General features: G+C 40.0%; 2 protein-coding genes across 8 annotated transcripts in view; one reads left to right on the top strand and one right to left on the bottom strand.

The window, feature by feature from the left end:
- Positions 1-773: 773 nt before the first annotated feature.
- Positions 774-3984, top strand: uck1 (uridine-cytidine kinase 1). Its single transcript, XM_044143959.1, has 7 exons — positions 774-1247; positions 1673-1832; positions 2044-2140; positions 2230-2372; positions 2442-2536; positions 2613-2661; positions 2754-3984. Exons 1-7 carry the CDS (start codon positions 1158-1160, stop codon positions 2945-2947), a joined length of 828 nt encoding a protein of 275 aa, XP_043999894.1. The 5' UTR covers positions 774-1157; the 3' UTR covers positions 2948-3984.
- Positions 3985-4031: 47 nt separating this feature from the next.
- The window catches only part of rapgef1b (Rap guanine nucleotide exchange factor (GEF) 1b), a 47403-nt gene continuing 30979 nt past the window's right edge, over positions 4032-20455 (bottom strand). For 4 of the 7 annotated variants that reach the window (XM_044143952.1, XM_044143954.1, XM_044143953.1 and 1 more), the window contains 16 exons: positions 18431-18592; positions 15054-15200; positions 13315-13407; positions 11056-11141; positions 10572-10677; positions 9373-9448; positions 9033-9117; positions 8206-8298; positions 7922-8107; positions 7722-7806; positions 7514-7608; positions 7357-7435; positions 7178-7279; positions 6448-6545; positions 6210-6338; positions 4032-5205 (listed from right to left, as the gene is read on the bottom strand). In XM_044143952.1, coding sequence (XP_043999887.1) covers positions 5055-5205; positions 6210-6338; positions 6448-6545; positions 7178-7279; positions 7357-7435; positions 7514-7608; positions 7722-7806; positions 7922-8107; positions 8206-8298; positions 9033-9117; positions 9373-9448; positions 10572-10677; positions 11056-11141; positions 13315-13407; positions 15054-15200; positions 18431-18592 — 1773 coding nt within the window. In that variant the 3' untranslated portion in view covers positions 4032-5054. The remainder of the gene's footprint in view (positions 5206-6209; positions 6339-6447; positions 6546-7177; positions 7280-7356; positions 7436-7513; positions 7609-7721; positions 7807-7921; positions 8108-8205; positions 8299-9032; positions 9118-9372; positions 9449-10571; positions 10678-11055; positions 11142-13314; positions 13408-15053; positions 15201-18430; positions 18593-20455) is intronic. The other 3 variants (XM_044143955.1, XM_044143958.1, XM_044143956.1) reach the window with 2 other exon arrangements.

Raw genomic sequence — 20455 nt, 5'->3', positions numbered from 1 at the left:
TCATGTAGCTTCACCAATTTCGATTTTTATTTGTTCAAAATCGCTGAATTTTCTTATTTTCCCATTCAAATGCTTGGAAGCGATGCCGGTGAGGCAGCAGCGAGCTCTGCCTCACCTTGGATTGCGCAACCCCTGGCTCTGCGCTGGCTGCTAAGCGGAGAGAGCATGTTGCTGTACGGCGTCAATAAAATGGTTTAAACAAATTTAATATGTGAACTTATTTCCAATAATTTAGCTTATGTATATAATGTACAGTGCTGTTTGTCACCAACTGTGTTTGTGTAACGTGTTTCGTGTAATGAGCGATTATAAACGGCAGAGAACAGGTTCGAGGTGAGGCAGGCAGTTCTCTTGCCTCATGGCAGGGGGCGCTCAAGATCCCAGACGTTCGTCTTGTTCACTCCTCAACTGCCGAGTAAGTGACAGCGAGCTAGGCTAAACGATTCGGGAAGCAAGTCAAGTGCAGCGATAGATTATAATAGAGATAGTGATTTTTTTCCTCTCGCTTATCCCGACTTTCGACATGGATGACTACATTACAACACCAAAAAAGTTTTCTCAAGTGAACTTTCAATCGAAGCAGGAGATAATATGTGTGTTTTGTGAGCTACAGTTTGTATGTGTAAGGATGCAGAAGTGAAACATAACCTGTAAACTGCTGTCAATCTATGCATCTATTTGCAAATCTGATTCTGATGACGTCAGTGCCTCACCAGCTATGAACCTCACCGCACGTCACTGGTTAGTCCATATGAATAAACGAGAAACACTCTTGGTGCGTTTTTGGTTACAGTTTTTTTCGATTGTATTATTCTTATGACCAACATACCTAAACTTCTATTTTATTTCTATAAGAAGCTGCCCTAGGCCTTTGGCTCTATTTTATTGTTAATTTTAATCGGTTTTAGTTTACTATTTCTCCTCCAACATATTCAGGAAAAAAACGAACAAATAAACAAACAATAACATAGTTTCTCAAAAATGAACAAACCAAACTAAAATGTTTTGCATCGGAACCCCAGTGTTCGAAGTGACCTAGATAGCTTCAGTTCTCGCGAGAAAGACAGTAGTTGCCGCCGTAGCTGTTTGCAGGCTGTTAGCTGTCGGACACGCTGCCAGTTTTCGTTTCTGCTGCCTTTATTGTTGGACTGACTGCGATGGAAGAACTTGGAGTCACAGACGAGGCAGAAAAGACTAGACATCGACCTTTCTTAATTGGTGTTAGCGGAGGCACGGCCAGCGGAAAGGTAAAGTTAAAAACGTATTTAGCATACCGGTTATCTTAGTCGGAATCAGTATTAGCATTCATCAAACTGTCAAAACAAGTGTCACTCCCACTTGTTTAATGTTTTGTTACGTTGCTAAAACACTATTTTGTTTAAGTTAAGTTGACCTAGCCCCTTTCCAGCCCTGAATATTTAGAAGGAAATACAACACAGCTCGCGTCTGTAACGATATTGACGTCAGATCGTAAACTGAACTCGAAGTCACGCATGCAAATAACCGTTTCCAATCAGGAATCCTGTTCAGTTTCAGTCAAATGTATTTATGTAATGTAATGCATTAAGGATTAAAGAAATGTTGCTAATATAAAAAAAAACAAAAACATATTGAGGTGTGTTGTTACAACGGCATGGCTGATAATAGAATTATTGAGATGCATTGTTTACAGTCTACAGTTTGCGCCAAGATCATGGAGCTTCTGGGGCAGCACAAAGTGGACCATCGTCAGAGACAGGTGGCCATCATCAGCCAGGACTGCTTCTATAACGTGCTGACTCCAGATCAGAAGGCTAAAGCACTTAAAGGACAGTACAACTTTGATCACCCAGGTAAATAAATCCAGACTTTTACTTTTGCTATTCCATTACATGAGCTTTGCACAAAGCTGAGATAAAGTGTGATTGTGAATAAAAATCTGCTGTAATGGAAAGTAAATTTGTTCTAGACTTTTTACACGTCTTTAAGCAATGTATATGAAACTTAAACACTAAATTTTACCTTTTCTTTTAAATTCTCATTTTCTTCTTCAATGCCTTGCAGAGGCGTTCGATAACGAGTTGATGTACAAAACCTTGAAGGACATCGCAGAGGGGAGGCCGGTCGAGGTGCCAACATACGACTTCGTCACCCATTCCAGGTTGAAACAAAAACGCTTTACAATTGTGAAGTCGTGACGAAAAACCGCCGCGTTCCCTTGTATTCTGAGAGCTCATTGTTTGTTTGCAGGTTGGAAGACAGGATCACAGTTTATCCAGCGGATGTCGTCCTCTTTGAAGGGATTCTTGTTTTCTACCCCCAGAAAGTGCGCGAGATGTTCCACATGAAGCTCTTCGTGGACACGGATTCAGATGTCAGGTTGTCTCGAAGAGGTACTCGAGCTCCGATCGCACATATTTGCAAGGTTTCCTTTCTATTTCAAACAACCTTATTTCTTGTAGTGCTGAGAGACATGAACAGAGGGAGGGACCTGGAGCAGATTCTGAATCAATACACAACATTTGTAAAGCCTGCATTCGAGGAGTTTTGCCTGCCTGTAAGTACAGTAGTCTTCATTGATGATGTTCTGTATGATTTCCACTAGATTTCTATGTACTTTTATTGTGTTTTAGACTAAAAAGTATGCAGATGTCATCATTCCGAGAGGGGTTGACAATATGGGTGAGTAATCTTAAAAAATAAAAAATCCCAACTTATGTTCAGTATTACCAAGATAGATAGCAGCGTTAATAACTTCCTAATTTGTCATTTAGTGGCCATCAACCTGATTGTGCAGCACATCCAAGATATTCTGAATGGTGACATTTGCAAGTGGCAGCGGGGAAACATCAACAGCCATAGCCGAGCCTGCAAAAGGCTGACCTCAGAGCAGAGCGACCTGCAGAACGGATCCACCAACCCTCCAATTAAGAGGGTCCTGCTGGAGCCTAGTAGTCGGCCCCACTGAAACAGAGCGGATGTAGACGTGTGTGCGTGTGCGTGTGTGTGTGTGAACGGGAACAGATGGGTCCAGACCGTGGAGCTGCAGCGTGAACTGACGTTACTGTGCCGGAATGTTACACAGTCTGCAGTTTAGGGTAATATCAGTGATTCAATGTTGCAGGTTCTAAGATCTGCCATCTTATTTTAATTGTAGTTATTAACAGGGTTCCTACACCGTATGGAAGTAACCAGTGTTCCCATAGGCTTTCTTTGTTTTGATTTTTAAAATGGGTAAATAAGCAGTTACTAAACCAGGTCCTATGATTATTAATAAGAACATGTTTGTTTTTTTTTTTTGTCATGCTTTTGCACTTTTAAATGTGACCATGCAGGCAACTTCTTTGCTACTCTTAGGATAGTATATTTAAAATAAATTAATACAAATAACGTGGTTATGTTGATGTACCTGTTCTGGTTTACAATAGATTCCTACAGTGCAAAAGTATTCATACCTATTCAACTTACCTGCACTTTGCCAGATTAGAAACTGATGGACTAAGTAGCGCATAGTGTAGAGAAAGAAAAATTATATGTGGCTTTCAAACCTTATACAGAATCTGACAGGTTTTGTATTCAGCCATATTTAATCTTAAGTAAATAAAATCCAGCACAACCAGTTGCCTAAGGAAGTCAAATTACATATCACTGGTATGTAATTTTATTAAAGTCTTAACTGGTCTGTGAAGGCCTCTGTGGTTTGTTAGAGAACATTATTAAAGCATTATGGAGAGCAAAAATCTCAGTGTTTAGATATTCTAAGATGTTAACGACATGGAGTCTGGATACAATCATCCACCATCGTGGTTTATCGCATATGAACCTTTTAAAATACTTTTGTGCTCACGGATAAAGTGTATGAATACTTTTGCAAGGCAAATGGGGGGGAAAAAAAACCTCCCAGTTTGAAAGCACTTGCTTACATTCTACCAAATCTATGCCTTAACTTTTTTTTTTTCACTTTATGAACAGTGTACATCAATAAATAAAACTTCTTTTCAAGTATTTAAGTGTCTTCATTTAAGAAACCAAAGAAACCTCTGCAACCATGGTTTTAATATAAACAGAGCTTTTTGTTTTATTGGAGTTTGAGAGCACAGTGTGATGTGTTGGGGGGGCTTTGAGGGTTTCTGATTATTATCCCAAAAAGGATTCCAATGACTTCCTACAGCACATGGAGTGACACACACACACGTCACAGAGGACTTCTCACAGACACACACTCTTACACACCGACATGACTGGGACATGATTGCGATTGCTTCGTGGTTCTCTACACTTGAACACGGCACTCCATGATTCAGTATGACGTACATAGATCACGGCATCTTTAGTAATTTTCTTTTTGTGTTTTTGCCTGGCTTTTTTTTTTTTCTTTTTTTTTGTTTTTTTAGTGCACATACATACGGCACTTAGGAGAAGCTAAGCTCTTCTCATAAGCATAAACGTCCTTTTTAAGAACAAAAGGAGCACTGTATATAATACATGTCATAACCATACATGATTCTTACACAAAAAAGAAAAAAAGTTTCAAAACAAACTGATTCCAGTCCGTAGGGGCCGTCCTGCCCCTTCGGTTCAGTCGCAGCAGATTCTCAGTTGGCAGCCTGCGTGTGCACGTCACAGTTCGCGGCAGGTTTGCTCCTGAGCTTCTGCTGGTTGAGGACTTGTTAGTGTTGTAGAAGGTGACCAGCAAATGGCACGTACATAAGGAACAAAGGGCAGGGGGAATATGGACCATTCAAATTATTCTCTCACACGCGACAGCTCCACTCTAAAACAAAGAGTCCATGGAGCAGACTTTGGTAATTTCTCCCACCCTCTGCTCTGACTCCTCGCTCTCTTCCACTACTAAGTCAGAGCAACTGTAATCCCAAATTATAATCTCCCAGAGCGGCAGGGCTCTTTGTAAACCTCAGTGACATTTCAGTTGTCTGCAGTTTGTTCTGGATTCCTCGCGAGCGAGTCTCCCGTTAGCTTCCTTTTTGTCATTCTATTAGTGTGTAAAAAAAGTGGAGTTAGTGTCATGAAGCACAGTTGAAGGTCAGTGTGGAAGGCCTGCGTGGGGGGGGACCCTAGGTCTTCTCCCCGCGGTCGGTCTTGGGGCGGCTGATGTTTCGGGGTTTGATCTTCAGGGACAGCTCCCACAGCGCCTCCTCCGCCAGGTGATCGCTGAAGTCGTTGAAAAAAGAGATGATTTCCTCGTTGCGCTTCAGCTCGTAATGCCTGAGGTCAGAACAGGGTAGATGCATTAAACAAAACAAAAGAGAATTAATTTAACAAAGGTCAAACTGAGATGACATGAATAATTAATAAACACTCTGCCATATTCTGCTTTGAATTACGTTTAAAAATCTAACAAGGTACTCATAAGTCTTGTCACATTTCAACAACAAACTTCAATCTACGTAGTTGGGATTTTATGTGACAGACCAACACAAAGTATTGTGCAATTGCAAAGCAGAAGGAAACTGATACTGAGATTTAGTCTGAAAAGTGTGGCGTACGTTTGTTTTGAGCACCAAGTATTTTGGGTCTAGAACTCTTTCCCATTTATTTTATAATAGCCCAACCTTAGTCAGACTTAATGGACAGCAAAAGTCAAGACTTTCATACAGATTCTCAATTGGACTTAGGTCTAAACTTTGACTAGTTTAGTTTCTAACTATGCTTTGATCTAAACCAGGGAAGCCAAAATCATTTTCATTTCGGGCCACATCAAGATCAAGAATGCCTTGAAAGGGCCGGTTGTGGCAGAATATATTGGTAAAACTATTACACTGTTACAGTATAAAAAAAATATTGTATGGATTTGAGTCATCTATTTGAGAAATTAAATATTAAACATCTTTTCACAATAATGTAATTTGGTTGTATATAAATAAAAACAGCGTTGATCTGGTTATTAAAATAATAATATATTCTTTGAAATTCTTTCTGTGCTACCTACACGGTTTGTTACAGTCTATAAACGGGATTTCTTATAGTTTTCTTTTAACAAAGGCTTTCTTCTCATTAACTCTACCTTAAAGGCCACATGATCGTGATGATCCTTGCAGTTCTATTATCATTAAATCTTAAACTACCAAAATCTTAAAACTTAAAATTTTAAGTTTAAGACCAGTTTTTTTGTCAACTTTAAAATCATGCACTTGTTTTAGTTTTTGCCTAAAATTCCTCATAAAAGGCATAAGAAGTTCGAAGGGTGTGAATATAGTAAGCGGTCTTACACTTGTTGGAAGCGCCGCATGCTGTCCAGGATATTGAACTGCTGCCAGCGTTTGGAGAAATTGACCTTCCCGTCAATGAGGTCGGGGTTCCCCAGGTGGACGAAGGTCAGGTCTTGGAGGATGAGGCCTCTGCAGGAAGGATGGAGGAAGGAGGAGGAGAAATCAAATAAAACAACCAAGTCAGGTTGAGCTGAGCGGCAGCAGATCTGTTTAAGTGTGAGCAGGAAAGTTTACTCACAAGTATGGGATGCAGGGGGGCTCCACCTCAGCCAGAGCAGCTCTGTAGGCTCTGAAGGACGAGGAGCTGTCGATCAGCGTGCAATACTCCTCCAAACCCTAGAGCAGTATGAAGAGATAAGCGTGTTATTGTGAATAGATGATTTGAAATGAATAAATTATTAAAATGGCAGTATCATGTACTTTCCAGGCATATAGAACCATTTTATAGCACAATCAAGTAACTATGTTACATTCAGTTGCTATAAAAAATTCTGCATTTATCAAATGTGACGTAAAAAATTTAAATTGGGGGTTTGTCTCTTTAAGAAACTCCTGTTCTTTCTGAAACTCCGTCTTTGGGAAGTCCTCACAACGTTGTTCCTCTATCAACTCCAACAACATTTTAAGCAGCATTTCACTGAGAAGTAGTTCATATAAAGAGCTCAGCTGATGTGCACTTCCACTAGGTATTTGCTAATTGCTGCTGGCTAGTCTGAAGGAGCTGAGTGGAGGAGTCATTGGGAAGGAGTGCTCTGTGACGTGGAAGCTGCGTCTCGAAGGCGCTTTGCACAGCTGAATGGTTGCCATGGGAGATTTGATTCTTTCAAACATACATGAAAGAATCAAAGGAGCACCCCAGGTATGTTTTAGATGAGGAATAACATCATAACAAGATATAAAGCTCAAAATGTTGATTTTACAAAATACTGTCCCTTCAAAAAAATTTTAAATTAAAAATAAAAGCTCACCTCAGAGGTCTGTTTCTGCCACTCTAGTCTCCTGATGGGAGCAGAGTCCAAAGCGGAGAGTATTGCCAAATACGAGTTGAAATTATTTAACTTTCTTAAGTGCTGGAATAAGAAGAGGAGAATAAGTGTTAAATGCTGCCATAGTAAGAATTTGTCTTTTTAAAAGTAAAATTCCTTACCTTCATTATCTTAATGAACTTGAGAAGAAGCTTCTCTCTGTCCTGAGCTTTCTCCTGCTGAATTATCAAAGAGCGCACCCTGTAGGCCAGAAAGTAAAGGTATCAGCATTTAAAGAGAGACTAAATCAAGAGACGGCTGATCTAAGTCACGTCTTACCAATAGCTCATGTTGTTAAAGTGCTCTGTAAACTGGGTTAGGTTGGGACTCTTTTCCTCATTCTGCTCCTTCGCCCAAAGCAGAACCTCTGGAATCTAAGAGAAAGCAGGATGAGGAGAAGATAACAGATGACTGCGTTTATTCTCCATGAATCCAAGAAGTAAAGCAGAGTTATTCCAACCAATAGGAAGTTGGGAAATCACAGCACCTCAATCTTGTAGAAGAGTTCAGCATCGAGAAGCGTGAGCTGGTCAGCAATCTCGTGACTGCGAAAGTCGTGAAGAGTCCCAGGCCTGGAAGAAAACACAAACCATAAAGAGCCTCGGGTTCAGTTATATATGAAACATTGAACAACACAATAAGCAGGGGAAACAAGACTGCATCGGTTTTCCTTTCTGTGAGAAGTACCTCGCCGAGACCCCTCGAGCAGCGAGCGGCTTGAGGGAGTTCGTGTGCCGCAGCAGCTTCTTTTGCTCCACCTTGTCCAGGATGTTCTTGCGGAGAACACGGGCGAGGCTGAGCTCGCCGTTACACACGAGCGTGAACACCAGGTCCATGAGCTGCTTCAAGATGTCCTCGGTTAGTTCCACCAGACTGGAAGACAGCGGTGGTCAGGTAGGAATTATTTGATTCGTCGTCTGACTGGTTTAACTGACAGGCTTTATTTTGACTGATTCGGCAGTTCAACTCACCACAGCTCATCAACGACACGAACCAGAACAAAGAAGGTGTTCTTGCTGACTCGCTTCTTGAAGGTGTCCGGACTGTGGCAGAATGTGGTATATGTGCTATTGTGGTCAAGGGTAATTGTGTATAAAGTCTCTCGTTTTAATATAAAAGGCCAACTCAAAGTGGCACATAACAGAAGTGGAAGAAAAATGATTAAATTGTTTTCAAAATTCTGAAACGTGCAGCAAGCGTTTGTATCCAGTCAATAATTGGATACAAACTCTCTCTCGTCTCTTGGTTTATGCCTATGCAGTTGTCCGCTTCTGCCGGCTTTACATAGATACTCAAAATCTTCCCCTTTCTTCTTTATTCAGAGTCACTGAAAAGCGTCTAAACTGTATTTTCAAGTCTTGCCACAGGTTCTCAATTGGATTTAGGCCTGGACTTTGACTGGACCGTTCCACCATGTGAATATCCTTTCATCTAAACCATTCTGTTGTAGCCCAGGCGGTACATTAAGGGTCTTTGACTCCCAGTATGATGCCGTCATCACCATGTTTCACCATTGCGATGCTGTGTTCAGGAAATGCGAGCTGAAAATCCAACGGCACCATTAACTAATCTTTTTTTTTCAGAACCAAGAAACAGAGAACAGAATCCAGAAAAGCAGCATTTTCCACTTAGCTGGAATTTCAGTATCCTTCAGTAAAGATTTAAATAAGGACAGTCTTTTCTGAGCAAATTAGAATTAAAGCAAAAAAAAAAAAAAAAAAAAAAAAAAAAAAGGGTTCTGCCAGCAAAGAAAGACGATTAGGCCAGTGTGACATGTTGAGTGATTTGGAAAGGATATCTGTAGTGTAGCTTCTTAATGAGGTCTTCTGGGGTTATAAAAGTCCTATATGTTGTCAGGAAGGCTTCACAGTACAAAACAAGGTCTGTCGAGAAAAAGAGGTAAAAAATGAGAGGAGCATTTTTGTGTTGACGTGAGATTAACCAATACAAGCTGAAAACAAATCTAAAATGACTGCTACAAGCACAGGCTGACAGACTGTTAATGCCAGAGTGAGACTGTTTAATGCCACTCACACAGAGAAATGTTCTCAACAAATCGGCTTTCAAATGTGAAATAAATTCAGATCTTTCTAGCGATAAAAAGATGAGACAGTAGGTAAACAGCTTTAACACCCTACCTTTGCGCTCTGTTTCCGTAGCATGGACTAGAAGGATGTCTCCCGACCCCGCACGAACGTCAGGACCGTCGTCATTCTGCAAAGATTCAGAGTGATAAATAAAGGAAAAGACGAAGAGCAAATCAGCATGGAGACTGATGCAGTTTAGCCCACAACATTCCATGCACATTTTCTCCTCTTCTCCTCTACCAAGCCTCCTATTGCTGCACTGGCTCCTCTGATGATGAAGAAAAAGTCTGACTTGTGCGAAAAAAAAAAAAGGAAGGAAGGAAAAAAAAAATCACTGCAATAGGTGTGTGTCGTAACAGCTCTAAATTTCCTCCCTGGTTAGGAAGCTCCTTGCGTTTCCAATCCCCCTCCCTTCATTCCTCGGTAAACTGCAGCTGTCACAGTGCCTCTAACCTTGCAGAGAGGCGTGCAGCATTTTCACACATCTGTACATCAGACTGCACCACTCAGGACAAAGCAGGAGGAGGTGGTGTGGCGGGAGAAGGAGGAGGAAGTTTTAGGTCTGCAGTTTAGCAGGTTAAACTCCAGAGGGCAGCAGCAGCTGCGAGTGGTGGCAGGCAGGATCTGATTGGACTCACAATGACTCCTGCTCCAAAGACAACTGTGCAAAATGCACTGGTGCTGCTGTGAGGTTTGGTTGTAAGAGAAGTCTAAAAAATGGCTGATCACCTAATGATTTCGATTTTGGCTGGTACTGATTTTTTGTTTTAAAAATAACTGATATCAAAGTGTTAGAAGCTCAGAGTGCACCTTACTTACATCATACAATTTTGTTTTACAGAAAAGAATCGAACAATGCCCAAGAAACAACGCACACTTGTTTTAGCTGCACATGCTCGCAAATATAAATGAACAGTTTGGAGGCAAACTACTAAATTAATTTAAATTTATGAAAAAAAAAATCAATTCCTTTAGTCTTTCATTTTTTATATTTCAAAAACAAACAAAACTTGCACAACAGGTTAAGACTACAGACCTTGTTTTGATCCTCTAAAAAGGCAAAAAAAAAAGTTGCTAAAAGGAATAAAGTAAAAAGGAAACACTGGAAGATTTTCAGACCTTTGCAGAGGTGGATAAGATCGGTTTCACGTAGAAGATTCGACTTATCACCCCAAAAAGTAAGGAAATAGGTGCCAATTGATTGGTGAACTCCTACTAAAAACATCACACACCACCAGAAGTCGACTTACCTCTTGTTTTAGCGTTATCCTGCTCATGATCTCCTTATGGTCTATGAGAGACAACTCGTCTACATCTTCCTCAACGCTCCCGGCCGTTTCTGCCGTCTTTTGCCTCCTAAAGCAAAAGAGGCAAAACACAGACAGTCTCTCATCCATTTACATGTTTGAAACGGTTCATTCATAAACCAAAGAATAATAATCCATATTTTTTTGGTTTTAATCAGTTTGCAGCAAAAAGCAGCAGTGATTCTATTTGTCTTCACAAATTAAATTAGGATGTTGTTCCCTTTACTCGGGAATGTTTAGAAGAGCTACAAGATTCATAAAAAAAAAAAAAATTACAATAAGGGACGTTTAATGTAGCATTAAACGTGATTCTAGAAATCATAGACGTGATTTATGGCATCACGCCCATAACAGAGAGCACATTATCAGCTACAATATGGAGTTTTAGAGTACATGCATAGCAGGAGGTGAGCATGATCACTGTTACCTTTCTTTGTCTAAAGCCTCTTTACTATTGCTGGATGGCATCTGAGGAACAGGGTCTTGAAGTACGTCATCAGCTGCGATGGTTTCCTAACAGTTGAAGGAAAGAAAGCAACCGTCAGCCTCTGATGTTTACAGTTCTGCTGAGAAGTTTGCGTCCACTCAACGTTGGCATGAATGCCACTATTGTTGGGTCTCTTGTTTATTGGAACCACTCCTTTTCAGGTCAAGCTGATTTTATATCCGATGCTCCTATAAGTCACGCAAACTTGAATTTACTCTAATCCACAAAATTACACATGCAGGCTCAAATTTATGACAAACATTTTTTTTGTTTTTGGGAAAACTATCCTGTCTGTTCTCCAGAAAGAAATTGGCCTGTGGTGGGTAGATGCTAATCTGATCTAAGTCATGCTTGAAGATTTGGAAAACATGCTTGTATGTTTCTAGGCTTTCCCTCAGAGCAAGCATCGATGTCAAACTCACTCCATCCAGACAGGGACTCTGGAATTCAAATATTATCCAGTTAAGTTTAAACAATGGTTACTGGGCTGTTTAGACATATTAATTAATTTATTTTCCTCTCACATCAAGAGTTTGGGTTATGTCTAAGCCTGTCGCAATATAAAATTAATTAGTTCATCACATGATAAATTAAAATGAGCTCAAAAATGTCCATTCTCATGATTAACATTTTTTGAAGGGATATTTTGCCTACAGAGATTTCATAATCCACTTTATTTATGGTTGTGATTGTATTTTAATTCGCATTTTCAAAACATCTTCGGTTACTATTTACATTAGTTGAAAATGGCCTCAAAAACATCAATATTATTGTTAATCACAATAATTACTGGGACAATTTATCACCCTGCAAGATTTATAATCGTGGCAGGTCACTGAAATTTGGATGTTTCAAAATGATAATCCCAAACAGTAAAAAGGGTTGCAATACATCCTTGATCTCAACATTACTGAAAATTACTGGGGTATTTAAAAAAATAAAAATAAAAATTGTACCTGGAAGCCAACCAAATTAAATTCAAACTGCTTAGAAAGTGGTCAAATATCCAGTCAGAGGCAGGTTGTTGGGATGAAAACCACAAAAAAGACAATATTACTAAAGGGTGTATGTAAATATTTGAGCCTATATGTACAACTTTGACTAAGTATGGATCAGAGAAAATCCACAATAAATTCAAACTTGTTCACCCAAGTCTTTTTTTAATGTTCAACACAGTTACATTATTCTACCTGGGGGAAAACTAGCTGAAATTAATCATAAAAAAAAAAAAAGGCTCCTATTCATGCCTGCGATGGATTTACGCAACACTTCTGAGCAGAACTGTGTGTGGAGCAACATTCGTGAGTGATTCCATGCAGCAACAACAAGCTAGCTGCAGATGAGCTCATATGATCCCGCCGGGATGTCATGCAACACACTGGTGGAGAAAAAGGAAGAATGGAAGTGTTGACGACACATTTACCACATCGTCCCAGAAGTGGTGATGCAGAGTGGGTGTGAAGTGTTTGCTCAGTGTGAGTACAGAAAACCCCACGCACAAAAGCCAAAACAGAAGGAACACCAAAAGGGGTAAAACTCAAACTCCAACACCGTCTGAGTCAGAATGCTACAACACACACACATCGTCTCCTTTGTATGTTGACGAAAAACAATCAAACAAACACAAAAAAGGAATAAAAACCTGCAGCAAAGGTACAAGCTGACCAAAAAGAATAGAACCACTCAAACAAATAAGCTGCCACACATGCACAGGTGCACGTTATTCATTAAGGCAGATGTTACTGGAAACCCATTGAGAATCCTACTCTGGGAACAGAGAGATGTCAGGAGTTAGAGCAGAACGGGGTTAAATGTTCACCACAGCTGAAGCAGCAGCCAAAGAGACACCAGTCACCAGCCAGGCAGTCAAAACAACAAAAAAACCCTCCCCTCCCCCGCCCTGCCCTGCCACCCCCTCACAAACACCAGCCCATGATTCAGTCCCAGGCGAACCTGTGAACCTGAAGTCATGATGTAGTCCGGTTAGGCTACACTCAAGTTGCATTTCCGATCGCCTTTTTTTTTTCCGGGGATGAATCAATATTAGGTGCGACACGCTGAGTGAGACGTGCCTAGTGACGCCGGCCAGAGACCCTTTTACTTTTAATCGCTCCCCCGCATCCAAATTGATTCACACCCCGAGGCGATGGGACATGCAAATGGGATTGACCTTTCACCTCGCGGCAGTCCGCTACTTACTCTTAGGGAGAGGGGCAGCTCCCCATTGGCCTGGCTGGACGAGTATAGGTTGACATACTCCCCCTCCCCGCCCTCGTCATTCACGCTTTCGCTCTACAGGAGGGGAAGAGAGGAGGGACACAGACCGAGGCGTGAAGCAGCAGAGAGTGTTTGCTGAGGCTTTAACGGCCTTGAAGGAGAGACAGCAGCTGGCTGAGGTCAGCTTCAGGTGCATCTCAATAGATTAGAATGTCACTGAAAACCTAATTTGTCACAACAATTAAATTCAAAAAGGGAAACTCATTTCCTGTTTTATAAAGACCCCCCCCCCCAAAAAAAAAAAGAACAAAACCTGAAAAATCCACAAGAGGATTACACAGAGAATTAGAATTGGGTGATATGGCTTAAAAATAAAAACAAATTCTTTCATGCCAGATCCGATTTCTCTTCTGAAAGAGAAATCACAAATGACAGAAAACACTTTTAAAAAGTGGCTTTTATTTCAATCATCCCTTCTGTGAGTTGCATGACAGTAATGAGCCGTCCTAGAATTATTTCTTTTAATTACAAGAATAAAGTCATACCATTAGCAGAAAATCATGTAATTTTACCTGAAAGAAGAGAAAAACTTGTTTTAATGAGTAAAAGGTTATCAGGATCTGAGGTGAGCAGCTCAGTCCATTCTTTCTTCAAAGTAGTTGTGTGATCTTGTCAAAGTCCTGCTACTGATAATTTGATGATGATGTGTAAAAAGATTAAGTGTTTTCCATTAAGTATGGCTTGTAAAATGTATAAAGCATAACTTCACAACAGGCTCAATATTCCTCATTTTAATTTTCTTACTTTTAGCATTGCCATCCTTGTAAAAATTACTACTTTATTCTCCTTATATTACAGTAGAGGCTTTAAAAGACACTTGTCAAAGATGGTAGTAGGCCTTAAACATGCTGACATCAATCTGACAGAAATCCAGTGAGTGTATTGGTGACAAAAATAAAATCCAGATTTTTCAAAAGTGAAATCTTAAAATACCAAAAATTTGATTAATCGATAAATAACCTGAGGTATTATCACCTGTATATTGAGTTACCAGAGCAAACAATGCAGAGGAGCTGAAGATTCGTCAAAGCTGCGCTGCATTACTGATGTAATATCTGATGCAAAAGCAGCCCCACCAAAAAGTGACTGTATACACTTTTTCTAATAGGCCGCCCCTTTAATTCTATAATTGCCTTTTTATTGGTGAATTTTCAGAAGAACTGGGTCTTGAGTTATTATTGGCTGAAAGCCACGCTCATAAAACTAAACTAATCATACTGCGGGTAATTAAGCGAAACAAGTTTCTCTTTTTGAGCTTAATTACTGAAATAACTTTTCAATCACATTCTAATTCACTGACGTGCACCTCAATTCTACAAGGAGCAGCTGTGAGTCGTCTTGACCAACAGGTGGCACTGGAGTGCATCGTATAGATATATATATATATATTAAAAAATTCCTGCTGGCAAGAAAAAAAGCAGTGAAGCATGCTCCACTGGGATTCTTTTCAGACTAATAATAAGACAGAACACAGATTGCGGGACATGATAATGACACCTAGATGCCACACGGCGAATGACTCACTATATATTATCATTACCGGTACATGTGCAGCAGTAAAAGAAACCCAAACAGCTGTTATCTAACTTGAATCTGCACAGGCAGGAGGGTCGGTGTTCAGATTTCATTAAGACCTAAAGAACTCCGTCATGTGAGCTCACCGCCGAGGTGTGGAGCGAGTCAGTGAGAGAAGACTCAGAGGGAAGACAGACGGCCACAGAGCCCATTGAGCCAGCCAGGGAACCGTTGGGACCGCCCCCGCTGCCATCCAGAATGGTGGCATTGGTCAGGGCGACCTGGTCCAAGCTCTGCGATTGGTGGAAAGGAACCAAAGCAGGAAAAAAAAAAAAAAAAAGAAAAGAAAAAAAAAAGAGAGGGGAAAAGTAAAATAAATAAATAAAAATAAAGGAGAGAACTGAGAGATGAGAGAGGAGAAGTCAGAGCAAACAGAAACAGAACAATAGAAAGCGGGATGGGAAGTAGTGTCACCTCTGCCAACTCGGATTTATGGGAGGGATGCGTCTGAACATGAAATACGCTTGCATGCACACGCATATCTGTATACACAAAATTACAGACAAAGACAACTAATAGATTTACAGTAAAAAAAAAAAGGGGGGGGGGGGGGGTAAATCTTGCAGAGACCTTGATTAGCTTGGATTATAAATTAAAACCGGAGATGATTCAGTGTACAAGTGTGTCGCCAGCATAAGAGATGCCTGTCAGCAGGGAGGTAGCACTAACCTGTTAGAACATGTTTCACATACCAGCTCTGTGCGAGCATACCGGCACAGAGCCATGCAGACACAGATCAGTGGCAATTGCTGCACACACTCATGTGCACACCACTTTTACTTTATTTTTCAAACAAGATCAAGGCCCAAAAAAAAGAAAACAAAAGCCCCTTTAAAAATCTAAATATCGAAAGGCCCCCGATGAGCTAAACGACGCAGTTATTGTAACTTGAACAACTTGTCAGGGAGTTCACTAAAGGGAAATTGCGCAACACTCGGTGGAGAGAATGAGGATAGCGATTGACGCTGGAGGACGAAGACAAGGAGGAGGAAGAGAGGAGCAGACGAAACGGGGGGAATGTGTTTTCCATCAGGCCCATCTGGTGCCGCATTCCACCAGAGATATCCTGGGGGAAATCCACGCCATGTCTTAACGTGCCTGACGCACCATGTCGTGGGGTTATCATGGGTCGACCCTCCCAAACACACCGAGGGGGGTTTTACACTTAGCCACACCAGGCTAAAGTTAGGGGACATGGAGAGACGTTTCGACTACAAAATACCAAATTCATACGAACCGGTTAGAGGCTGAAATGTTTTGTTAGTTATGAGCTCAAAAAAGGAGCCAGATTCAAATTAGATTTTTACTCACTCCATAACTATAGTTTCAACATAAGCAGAAACAAACAGGAGATTAAATACGCCTCTAATTTCTCCACCAGTAATGAAAATAAAGAGATGTGACTATTCATCCAAGTAAAAAGACATTATGCAATTTCTTTAGATTGTTTCCACACAAATAAATGTTTCATAAATCACAAACTTGGTTTTAAATGATCGGTAATCAGTGTAAAATAATTCAGTTTAGGCTGACTAGTTAATACTTTAAGTTGGGTTTTTCATCCTAGGTTGATTCTACTGCCAAAATAAACATTATAAATCTTTCCTATTTGTAGCAAATAAAATGAATGAATCTCACACTGGGTTTTGAAGAATATTTGTACTTTCCCCACAGATGAATTCGGCTGTACTTTTATCAGTGTTTTATGGATTAAGGATTTTGAAATAGAGGCGATCAAAAGCAGACCAGACACATATTTAAACCGCAATTAGTTAGCCTGTGGCGGGACAGAAAACTGGCAATCTGATGTTACGCCACAAAGCATAAAAGGCCTTTGCTTTGGTTTAACCATTCCTAAAATGCGCGCCTTTATTTTGAAGGCGGGTGTTTCCTACTCTTTTATGAAAGACCTGACATTGGGCCGATTCCATTCTTTTCCAGATGACAAACAATATGACTTGCGACAAACTGAAAAGTTTGAATGTTTTTCCAATCAGTTCATAGAAAACAGACCCCAGTGTATGAGTAGATGAAAGCATAACAAAAAAAAAAAATTCCAATCTTAACAAGGAGGTTTTATTGAAAGTGTTGCTCCTGTTCGACGTCTGTTTTATTTTATTTATTTTTTTAGCACTAAAATCACTTAGTTGTAGTTTCTTAAAGACCTGACCACCTTTAAGAAATACATACATCATCTTCTGCTGTATTAAACAACAAGTATTACCAAATACATTACAGGCATAGGACGGCTCTGTAACAACTATTAAAGTAACATCCACGCACTAATTGCAATCCAAGCAGGTCTTGCATATGGAAATATTGCGACAATGATACATTCACAATATATTGTGCAGCCTGACTTGTGACCACACAATTAAGCAGGTAAAACTAAGCAATTAATCAACTATTCACAAGCTCAATTTTCATCTTCATGCTTGTTTGTGTAGTTCGTTTTAAAGAGATGCTGCCCTTTAATATTATGGGTAAGAAGTCATTTGAAAAATGCTGACAATATTTGACACATGGTATAGTACAGTATTAGTTTGCACTTTATGCAAGTCATAACTTGCAGTTTTGCATGTTTTTCTTCTCTAAGCCTAATGACTAATATGTTTTGAAGGGTAATTTTGTTTTGTTGAGACTTTAATAATCTGTTCTATTTATCGTTTTGGCTGTTTCATTTATTTTGGATATTTAAAATGTCTTCAGTGTTAAGCATTCTGTACAAAATGAAAGTTTATTGATCTTTAAGAGGGTGTACTTGCATCTTTATGCCAGTATCATTACACTAGCTATATTATCAAGAATATTGACATTTATTGCAATAATTTCTGGGACAACTTATCGTCCAGTAAAATACGTCATCGTGTCAGGCTTGCACACAATATGATCAGCATCAACTACTGAAATATTGTTCATCATTTTCTCAGTACTGTTTTTGTCTCCTGCAAGATTTGTAGCATAAATGTAATTTTTGAAATGATTTTTTTTTTTTTGTATATACTTTGATTACTGAAGACAAGCTTAAGAACTCCCCAAGTTTGTTGACTTGGCCCCAAGTCAAACTTTGGGAAAGGCTTCTAAAGTACAACAAACACACAAAGTGGGATAGCTACAAGCCAGCAGAAGCACACAAGCACAAAAAGTAGCAGCAAGTGCTCATAATCACAAAAAAGTGTGTTTTTTTTTATCAGAACTGACCAGATTCTTTCAAGGAATAATAGTAATAACAAAAAAAAACATCTGTCAGCACATGGATGGGTGGTTGGATGAATGAATGAAATCAAGAACCACACAGCAACAAAAGCACTGATGTTTGAGATCCGTCAGTAACTATAAAAGGTGACCTTTCATAGTTACTGACCTCAAATGTAGAGCTACCTCAAGACCACTTCGCCACACAGCACCTATGCCGGGACCGCCGATGTGAAGGAGGAGGACAGGGGAGGGGGAGGCGACTCACCGTGGGCGTGGTCAAAGACGCCTGGCCGATCAGGTAGGAGTTAGAGACGGACATGCTGAGGCCCAGCCCAGAGCCCGCCTCCTCCAGGGCCGCCACAGACGGCTGGAGGTGGCAGGAGAGAGAAGAGGAGGAGGAGGAAGAAGGGGAAGAGGAGTGTGAAGCCTGAGGAGGAAAACAAAAGAAGGAAAAGATACAGAAGATAAACAGAAATAGAGGAAGTGAGAGTAGTTTGGGGTCAAGGGCAGGTGAAGAGGGAGTAGATGGTGTTAAAGGAAAAAGAAAAGAAAAACAGTGAACAGTTGATTACTCGAGTAAGCAAGATTGAGTTAGAGCAGATTGAATCAAAAGTTCAGCAGCAGCAGAATGGTAAAATCAGAGAGATAAAAGCTGAGAAACATCAGCTCAGATTGCCAGATGACGGAGTCAAGACTAAGAATCAATAGATTGTAAGAAAAAATGTAAAATTTATACCTCTCAAATTTTTCCACAAACCTACATAGAGAGGCTAAAATCAACTTTGATCAGGTCCCTCGCACCTGCATGAAAAAAAAACCATCCGCGCAGAATGAAGCTGCCACCACTGTGCATCATAGTTTTCCATCAAACAAGGTCAAAATGTTTTGTTGAAAAATGTTCATCCCTTTTTTCTGAAAAATAAATAAATAAATAAGTAAATTTAAAATTGTTGCAAACCATGATTTAATTTTTTTCCAATTTGTGTTGGTATGTCACAAAATTTCAAGAAAACCTGTTGACGTTCGTGGCTGTAATTTGGCAACATGTGGAAAAGTTTAACAGGTATGAATCCTTCCGTAATACTTTTCTGGAGTTCTCACTAGATACCTTATGTCCTCAAAGTTCACGCGAGGCATTCAGGTAACACAAATCATCTGCGATCCTCAAATAAACCTTTGGATATTATTTGCTTTTAAAGTTTTAAGCTTTAGAGAAAACCAGGCCAACTACCATATAGTCCAAACAGGGCCAATATGATGTGCTGTAGGGTTTTATTTCCAGCCCTTATCCACCCAGCAGCTGGAATTACTTTTTTTTTTTTCTGCAAAGCTGTGTAAAGTCGCCAAAGCATGTAAGCCTGTAACACGGGTTTATGCAGGGGGCAAACAGGCTTATTCCACCAGGCCTCGAGCTCATCAAGTCCAAAAAACACGAGGCCGGATTAGGGCCTGCAGCAGCGGCACAAATGTGTGCAGTGTGACCAGACCACTCGCAGACAAAAGAATGATAAAAATAAAGATCTGCTTTAAATACAGTCAGGGTGGTAAAAAAAAAAAAAAACAACAACAAACAAACAAAAATGAAAACAGGACAAATGCTGATGCTGTTATATTATAATTGCAATACAGACAAAAAGCTTAAGGATAAATAGATTTGTCACTTCTTAGGCATCTAGAGGAGTGGTCAAAGAAAAACGTATATGGCTTCTAAACTTTTTTCAAAACTTTTTAGTTCAAGCTAAAAAAAAAAAAAGCCTCTCGCTTGCAGTGATCTATCCTTTGTATTTTGCTTGCCGCTGATTCATTGTCGGGCAGTTGTCTCAATTAACCCAAACACCACCTCAGATTAAGATAAAATCTCTGAATCTGATGCGTGGCTGATAAAATCTTGTCCCGTCTCCCGCCAGCGAGCAAACATCTCAGGACTGCACACAAATGTCTGCTTTGGCTACCAAAATAGCCAAGACTAAAGACATAGAGAGAGCTGTGTAGGTCAGAGAGATGACAAGATAAGAGAAAGCCTTGGAAAGAAAAAAAAAAAGAAAGAAAAAGGATGACAGATTCTCCATCTTTTCTGAAGAATCCTGTTTTTAGATGAAACCTGGAGTTTCATTGATGAATATATCACATCCACTCAGTCTAAACTGGGCGGGGGAAAAAAATGCAAGGAATTTAAATTACACCTCTGCTCATGCAGCTCAAATTAGTGAATCCAGCTGTTTATGTACTCCAACCACAATGGTAAACAAGACCGAGAACAGTATGAAACTAACTGGCTTGCAAACGTTGA

Source organism: Gambusia affinis, linkage group LG17 (genome assembly GCF_019740435.1).
Source record: "Gambusia affinis linkage group LG17, SWU_Gaff_1.0, whole genome shotgun sequence".
Classification (NCBI taxonomy): Eukaryota; Metazoa; Chordata; class Actinopteri; order Cyprinodontiformes; family Poeciliidae; genus Gambusia; species Gambusia affinis.
The sequence above is the reverse complement of the archived record's forward strand: the minus strand, read 5'-3'. Positions and strand labels throughout refer to the sequence as shown.

Excerpts from the sequence above, each read along its gene's own strand:
- uck1 (XM_044143959.1), top strand. The coding sequence starts at position 1,158 with ATGGAAGAACTTGGAGTCACAGACGAGGCAGAAAAGACTAGACATCGA. Across the intron at positions 1,248-1,672 it reads GAGGCACGGCCAGCGGAAAG|TCTACAGTTTGCGCCAAGAT; the intron begins GTAAAGTTAAAA and ends CATTGTTTACAG. Across the intron at positions 2,662-2,753 it reads GAGAGGGGTTGACAATATGG|TGGCCATCAACCTGATTGTG; the intron begins GTGAGTAATCTT and ends TTTGTCATTTAG.